This window comes from Chenopodium quinoa, unplaced genomic scaffold (assembly GCF_001683475.1).
Source record: "Chenopodium quinoa cultivar QQ74 unplaced genomic scaffold, ASM168347v1, whole genome shotgun sequence".
Taxonomy (NCBI): Eukaryota; Viridiplantae; Streptophyta; class Magnoliopsida; order Caryophyllales; family Amaranthaceae; genus Chenopodium; species Chenopodium quinoa.
The window spans coordinates 9,557,871-9,565,632 of record NW_018742418.1 but is presented as its reverse complement, the minus strand read 5'-3'; the positions used below and the strand labels follow the sequence as shown (position 1 = coordinate 9,565,632).

Genomic DNA, 7,762 nt, shown 5'->3' with positions numbered 1-7,762 from the left:
GTAGTAGAGTAATTAGAATTGCTTATTTTTTTTTGGTTGCTTGGTAAGGAGAAGGGCCTTATCGGGTCGGAATCTCTTACGGGTCCTCCCGATCCGGCCTAGGCACTTTGGGTGTTAGGGGAAGGGTAAGTATCTATAATGGAGTTTGATCTAAATACAAATCTTATCACTAGACCCAGATATGATTGGCAGAGTAATTAGAAAATGCAACAAAAAAGCATATTGAGAGAAAATTATAAATACAGGTACTCTGTAGTCTGGTTATGGTAAACACTCTCGACAAAGTGAAAGAAAAGGCAAACACTTTTTTAAATTATACTATTAAAATTAAAATATTAAAATAAAATTTAACTTTAACTTTAATTTCCTTGCTTCGAGTTTCACGGCCAACATACAGGAAATAAAGAAAGAAGAGCTTAAGCTTTTGTTGGTTTCTGATTAATGGAGGGTCCTTAGTTTCTCTCTTTCTCTCTCCTCTTCAAACACTTTCATCTCTTCTAACTTTACTATTTACTCCATTTTCTCCACATACACTCTTTTGCAACAACAAATCTAATCTAGTCCAATCCTCTTTTCTTCCAGTAAGTGTTTTTATTTTTTGATGGGGGTGGTGACTTTCTTTGTTTTTCTTGAGATCTGGTGTTACCAAACACCAAAATTTTGTTCTAGCTGTTCTATTTATTTTTTTTATTTTTTTGATAGTGTTGATATTTTGTGCTTTACTTGTATTTTTATTTACTAGTAAATAAACTACATTTACGGGTTTGAAATTGTCTTTTTGTGAGACCAAATTGCATTTTTTGCCCTTCACTTTACTTTTAATGATTTCAAAAGGTGTTAAATTAGTCAAATTTTATTTACCCAACTTCTAAAATTTCATTTTTTTTGGTTGAATTTCAAGGTCTTTTAGCTTTTGAGTCGGAATACCCGCATGCAGTAGTTATTTATTTGTAAGAAATTTTTTGTTTTAATATCTTTGTAAGATTTTAATTTACTACATATACCTTTTTTGTGAAATTTCACTTTAACTTTAGAAATGAGTTTTTCATTTTTATTTCTGTTAATTTTTTTTATTTTTTTTTTCATTCTTGTTGTGTGTGTGTGGCAATTGACCCATAAAACGGGTGGTAATTTGGTATTTTCAGATTTGTTGATCGTTACTTGCTATTCAATTTAATTTTTGAGAATTTTAGAGTACTCGTACTATTTTGCTGGTTGGTTTAGGAGAATTTATTGCATGAAATTTGTACAATTATTGCTGAAATTTATATAAAAAAAATGGAGATAGTACTCCGTATTACGAGTAGATTATAAGGTCAAATTTTAATTTTAGAGTTTCATTTCATAATTTATTGTGCGTTTGTGGATTTCTGCAGGTTTTTGGAGTTAGATCAGTTGGGGTAAGAACTAGGTAGCTGATATAAGAGGAACTTTTAAAGAATTTAAATCTGATGTCTCCCCCATTGATGGGTGTTGAGGGGGGAGGGCAAAGCAATGATCATACATTGGTGCCTTCTCTGACGAGTGTCGAATCAGGACTGAAAGAGCATAACTATTTTGGGTTGTCGGACTGTTCCTCTGTCGACAGCTCGAATGTATCGAGTTTGTCTGACGATAACAAGGATAGCCTGAACTTTAAGGCTACTGAGCTAAGGCTTGGACTTCCCGGGTCTCAGTCACCAGAAAGAGACTCGAGTATCTGCCTTTCGAGTGTCTCAAAGCTCGATGAAAAGCCGTTGTTTCCTTTGACTCCTTTGAAGGATGGGATCTCCTCATCTTCACAAAAGTCTGCTGTGTCTGGTAGTAAAAGAGGCTTTTCTGATACTGAAGCTAATTGGACATTTAAGTCACAAGGGCATGATTCTGATGCTCCTAAAGCGGTGGCTCAGGCTAAGCTTCCGACTAATGATGGCATGAATACAGTGCTATCATCGATGCCTGCGGCCTCACAAGCCCCTGCTAAGAGTGGAGCCCCACAAGCCCCTCCGAAGGCTGTGGGAGAACTGCCGCGTTCTAACAGTGGTAATACTGCACCGGCTGCTAAGTAAGTGGTGGAGGTATTGGATTTGCAAGTTTATGGATCTAGGAGTGATTACTCAATGGTTACTGAAAGCTGTTGTTGCATCATTGACAGGGCACAGGTTGTTGGTTGGCCTCCTATTAGATCATTCCGAAAAAATACGTTGGCCACCACTTCGAAGAACACTGATCCGCTTTTTGTCAAGGTTAGCATGGATGGTGCTCCCTATTTAAGGAAGGTTGATCTCAGAACTTATACCACTTATCAAGAACTTTCCTCTGGCCTTGAGAAGATGTTTAGTTGCTTCACACTAGGTTAGCATCTGTTACTTGTAACAATGATTTTTATATCTTTGCTACCACAATTTAAAATTGCCTATGAATTAGTTTGTTTACAACATTCATTGTTTCTAAAACCTCGTGGTATTATAAAGAAGATTTGTCGGATTTCAAATGCTTTCAGGTCAGTGTGGATCAAACATGACAGAAACAAAATTGAGGGATCTCCTGCATGGATCAGAATATGTTCTCACCTACGAGGACAAGGATGGTGACTGGATGCTTGTTGGAGATGTCCCATGGGAGTAAGTTTCTTTATTTGAATTGTTCCTATACACTAATCATGACGGCATCCCAGCCTATTCCCAGCCACCTAAACTGAATGACTAGCTGCTAGATGAGAAGAATGTAACTTGATGATTATGCTAGGGACTCAAATATTCGTTGAATGGATTATATATTTACAACTTCAAACTGCTTATATAATTATTAATTAAGACAAAGTTTTAGAAATTCTGATCTTTGGTTGTAGATTTATCATTTGTTACACTTGAGTCTTGAATTTTTGTTGCTATTCCCGTGTTTGATGTGTATTGGTTACTGTAAATGGATTTGTTGATGTAGATATGTGGGCATGGTATAAGATACAATGGAAATCTGTAAAAATCTTGGCGTGTTATGATAGATACCCAACCAGTTTGACGCTTGTGAGTTGTGAAGCTTGAGTAACATTTAGAGTTTGAACCCTGCTTAATCAAGTGAATCTCGAGGTCTAGCTTTAACACTCAATGGGTACAGCAAGTGCAGATCTGTGCCAAGACCCTTCTGTAACATGTGACACTGTACTACAATTTATTGATTACACGTTAAATGGGTATCCCCAGAATCTGCATTCAAGATAGGTTTTTGATATGGAGTTGCATGTTTCATAACTAATCGAATGACTATATTGTCTAGTATTACATCAAGATGGCTGCATTATGACTTATGAGGCTTGCTTGGATAGAGAGCCCGAATAAAATACATAATTATTTCTCATCCTTTCATTTGCTTTTGGGGCATAGGAGGAATTTCATCTTACCCTGTAGGATAATATTTGCATGCTTTCCTGCTATGTTGCTTAGGAACTTCATAAAGATCGCGTTTGGCTGTTTCTAAATCATATCATTTGAGAAGTCGAAAACATCCCTTCTAGCTTATTAACTTGCATCAAGTTTTTTTCCCTTTTTGTTGGACATCTAGCTCTCAAATTTCTACACTCTAAGTTACCATCTTTGTCAGTCGTGTGTGTTGTGTACGCCTTTTATCATAGCTCTTTTATTAGTACCCTTTTTTTAGTCATTCCCTTAACATCATGATTTCCTATGTTTTTATAAGTTGCCTTTTTGCGTTTCCATCACATATCATAGATCTTTACCAATTTCAATCTCAGGGTAACATGGCCTCCATATGACAGGAGACCTTCCAGAGATACGTGACTAGTCAGGGATTTCATATTTTATACTACACATTACCCAAATAACTTGAGTTGCTATTAAAAGGATCATGTCCTTTCTTTATTCCATGTTTTAAGAAGGGTGATCAGGTTACACTCTAGAGTCAATCTACACTTCTTTCATCAACTATCCTTTTGAGGATACATTTTAAATATGCACTGGTTGAGTTGGAGGGGCTATAATGGTAGTGCAGGTTTCTAACCATTATGAGGAAGAGATGAATGAATGTTGAGCATAATTGAACCTGCTAGCTGCATCTCTTCTCAAAGTTGATTGCCTAGACCATATTTAGGTTGTATATAATTGTTAAATAAGCTTCCTTACGGCCCACTCTATAGAGTTAACAGTAAGGTGAATACATACATTCATACTCATTCTCAAGCACGTAAATAAAATATGCATGTACATTCGGATGTGGGACTGGAAGGTAGTGGAAACTAATTGAACTGTTTATTGGCAGAGGACAGGCGACATCTTGGTGGCGAGCTCTGTTTCATTTCTGTTTTCGTTGGAGATAATGTGGAGAACAATGAATTTACTTTTGTATTTCCACTCTGTTGTCTATTATCCCTTTGTCCCAAAGTAATCTATGCATTTTCTTATTTGAAATGTCCCAAATTAAACTTTACACTACCTTTTTAAGTCAAATTCAACCGTGTAAATATTGTATCGTACTTGTACTTTTGTTCTCCACCGCGTCAACCCTTTTTCACTTTCCATCCAAACACTTCTCTTACCTTTTTTTCCTCTATCTAATTTCTACTTTATTAATCTACTTATATCCTCTTAATTACTCAGCCAAACCAACATATGAAGATGTCTTAGGAGACAATAATGCATTTCCTGTCCTGCCTGCACTCTATGCAGTATGCATTTTGCGTGGTCCTGAAGTAACCTGAATTCATGTTCTTCTGTGACTTGTGGTGCTGTGATTTCCATTGCTTTAGTCGATTATGGTGTCATGTCTGTGTTAACTGACGTAAAAAAGTTCTCAATAATAGAAACTTTGCACACCTTACTGTTACTTGTTCTATTTGCAGAATGTTCACTGAAACTTGCAAGAGGTTGAAGATTATGAAGGGTTCCGATGCAATTGGATTAGGTGCGTATGTTCTGTCATAATCAGTGCAAATTTACATTGTCCAGAAAAAGGTTGTCATATAACCTAAAGTAATAATGGTTTATAATTAGAATTTTAATATCCCCACCCTTAAGTGATGGGGAGGAAATAAAATTACACGTATATAACATCAAGGTTGTTCTTGTAAATTCATGTCAGGTTTATAGTTATGAATGGATGAGAGTGACAAAACTAATTTTAAGTGAATGTAGTATTTAGTTTAGGCCCTGTTAACTTCACCTTATTTTTACTTAACTGAAAATATTTTTACTGAATTGAAATTATTTTTATTGACAATAAATTAATTTTACTAAAATGTTATTATTTTTACTGATTTCCTTTTATATTTCTTCTTTACAATTACGGATTTTTACGAATTTTTACTAAATTGAAATTATTTTTACTAAATTGAACTTATTTTTATGAATATTACTCCCTTTGTCCCACCAACACGTTGGACTTTTTTTTTTTTCACTATTTATATATTAACTTTGACTATAGTTTTTTTATTAACATAAGAACAGGCCCTACCGTGTATTTGAAGTGAGTTTATCTTATTACATTTTCTTTAAACTCTTAATCGAACCATACCAAAAGCCTAATTCTTATTAGTAGTTTTGTATTCAACCACTTACGGTGAATAATGTTCGCTAAGGTATTACTCTCTTTACCTAACTTATTAGACATGAACTTGTGCTATCTAAACGTATTAGTGATGAACTTATATTATCTAATCTTGTAAGTCGTGAATCTATCTTATACTTCCTCCGTTCTACAAATATTGCAACAATGACCATTTTAGGAACTTTCACAAATATTGCAACATTACCTTATTTGCACATGTTTTCTCTCTCTCTCTCCTCATCACATGGGTCCTTATCTTTATTCCTCTCTACCTCTCTCATCTTCTTAAAATTCGTGCCCCCTCTCCATGTTTAATATTAGGGAAACGGAGGAAGTATGAACTTATTAGCTATAAAATTATCTTATCTGAACTTTTTAGTCCTAAACTTATTGTTTATGAACTTATTAAACCTGAAATGGGTGAAAATAAGTGGGGAGTATAGAACCATGTAATTAGTACTCCCTTGTTTATTTGAACATATTACCCCTAAATTAATACTCCCTCCATCCCTTAATGATAGTCCTTTTTGGTCAAATTTTAGTCCCAAAATGTTCACCTCATTTGCTTTTTCTAACAACCATTAATATTAATTTTTTTTACCAAAATTCCCTCCAATTCGCAACAATATTTGTGTAAATTTAGCTTCTCCATGTAAATTTTGCATTTCCATATACTTTTTTACTTTCTCTCTCTACTTTTTTGCATACTCCATGTAAATTTATCTTTCCAATGTACTATTACTACTTCTTATTTAAGTTTCTTTATTCCCGTGAAATTCACCAAAGGGACTATCATTAAGGGACGGAGGGAGTATTATTTGAAGTTTTGAACTGATATGAATTTATTAGACCTACAATAAGGTGAGGGAATAGAGCTTGAAACTTAAAGTTGTCCACCTCGCAAGTAATTGTGCCACTGCCATTGCCATGGCCATGGGAATGTTGCTCTTATGTCTACAACTTACTGAAAATTAAGTTCCATTGCTCATTTGTGAATAATTACTAGTACCTACGTTTTTAACAAAATGATGTTTGTGCTGGGATGGGAAAAGAAAATGAAGGAAAAATTGGGGTCTTCATGGTAAGTTGGCTATACATCAGAAAAGGTTTTCTGCACCATTGTTGATTATGTTGCAGTTTATAGATGTCCAAGTTGTGTTACTTGGACTATTCATTCCTCTTAAAGAATTTAACGTACATCAATAGTTGATCCTTGGTTTTGACATAGCACACTAATTATTCTTCTTAAACATGTCCGAGGTTGACACCTTTATCCTGAGATGTGCTCAACACTTGTAGTCAAGTTTGAGTTATCTGGTGATTAAGTGCTAAGTGGGAAGGAGAACTAGGTAATTTCAGAGTCTGGTGCATAAGAAAAAAGGCTAAGACATTTTTATCTCATTGGGTCTCCAAAGATGAGAGTCTCACATTGCCTGTATTGTGTAATTTTCAGCTCCAAGAGCCATGGAGAAATCTAAGGTACGGAACTAATGACACAGCAGCAGATGCCTCCCTGGAAATATTTCAATGTGGGATTTCAACATAGATGATAATGGCAGCCGGCTGGTCATTTCGCTCAGAATAGCTTCTATGTGGTTTGTACTTTCGTGCATCAAGTGCATGGTGTCTAATCATATTATCTTAGTGTTTCTATTTAAAAGCTTATGGTCTACCTTTGAACTTGTGTTAAACTTCGTCAAGACAGCCTGGTCATTCTGTTTTCAAGCTGAGTGTATGTTAGAGGAACCTTTAGTTGATTGTGTGTTTGACATACTTACCATATTGGGTCTGCAATTATTACATGTATTGTCAATTGTGATTATGAAATTGTTTAGTAGTGCATTCTTGTCAAACTCTTCCGATAGGTTCTACAATCAGGCATGGTAGTAGAAACTGCGTGTGCTATCTCGAGTTCATTGCACCTTACTTTTGCATGTTTTGCCTTGTGCATCAATGTCTGTTTGGTCTTGGGAATGTACGAAGTCAAGGAAAGGCCCCATTATGTAGGCGGTTATATATGGTGTTAGTGACAATGGCTTTACATCTAATTCACAAGTATGCTATCTATGATGAGATAAAATGCCTCAAGTATACCTTATTATTTACAGCGCCTAAGAAAAAGTAGCATGTTTGAGGATTTTAACATGAGACTTTTGTAAAAGGCTATACTTGTATGTAAATAAGTTTCTATTGCCACCATCTATTACCGCCCACCAAACATGCA

General features: G+C 35.2%; 1 protein-coding gene across 2 annotated transcripts; it reads left to right on the top strand.

Moving 5' to 3' along the window:
• Nucleotides 1–299: 299 nt before the first annotated feature.
• On the top strand, nucleotides 300–7,397 carry LOC110713415 (auxin-responsive protein IAA9-like). Of its 2 annotated transcripts, none has more exons than XM_021891869.1 (6): nucleotides 300–581; nucleotides 1,377–2,044; nucleotides 2,135–2,334; nucleotides 2,483–2,603; nucleotides 4,835–4,896; nucleotides 6,992–7,397. In XM_021891869.1, exons 2-6 carry the CDS (start codon nucleotides 1,452–1,454, stop codon nucleotides 7,027–7,029), a joined length of 1,014 nt encoding a protein of 337 aa, XP_021747561.1. In that variant the 5' UTR covers nucleotides 300–581; nucleotides 1,377–1,451; the 3' UTR covers nucleotides 7,030–7,397. The 2 variants fall into 2 exon arrangements, with proteins under 2 accessions (XP_021747561.1, XP_021747567.1); XM_021891875.1 differs by lacking the exon at nucleotides 300–581 and adding an exon at nucleotides 858–950.
• Nucleotides 7,398–7,762: the final 365 nt, after the last annotated feature.

What these genes read in the sequence shown, in the direction of transcription:
- LOC110713415 (XM_021891869.1), top strand. Translation starts at nt 1,452, where the DNA reads ATGTCTCCCCCATTGATGGGTGTTGAGGGGGGAGGGCAAAGCAATGAT. An exon ending in AATACTGCACCGGCTGCTAA is followed by an intron (nt 2,045 to 2,134) that starts GTAAGTGGTGGA and finishes CATCATTGACAG; the next exon opens with GGCACAGGTTGTTGGTTGGC. An exon ending in GTTGGAGATGTCCCATGGGA is followed by an intron (nt 2,604 to 4,834) that starts GTAAGTTTCTTT and finishes TTCTATTTGCAG; the next exon opens with AATGTTCACTGAAACTTGCA.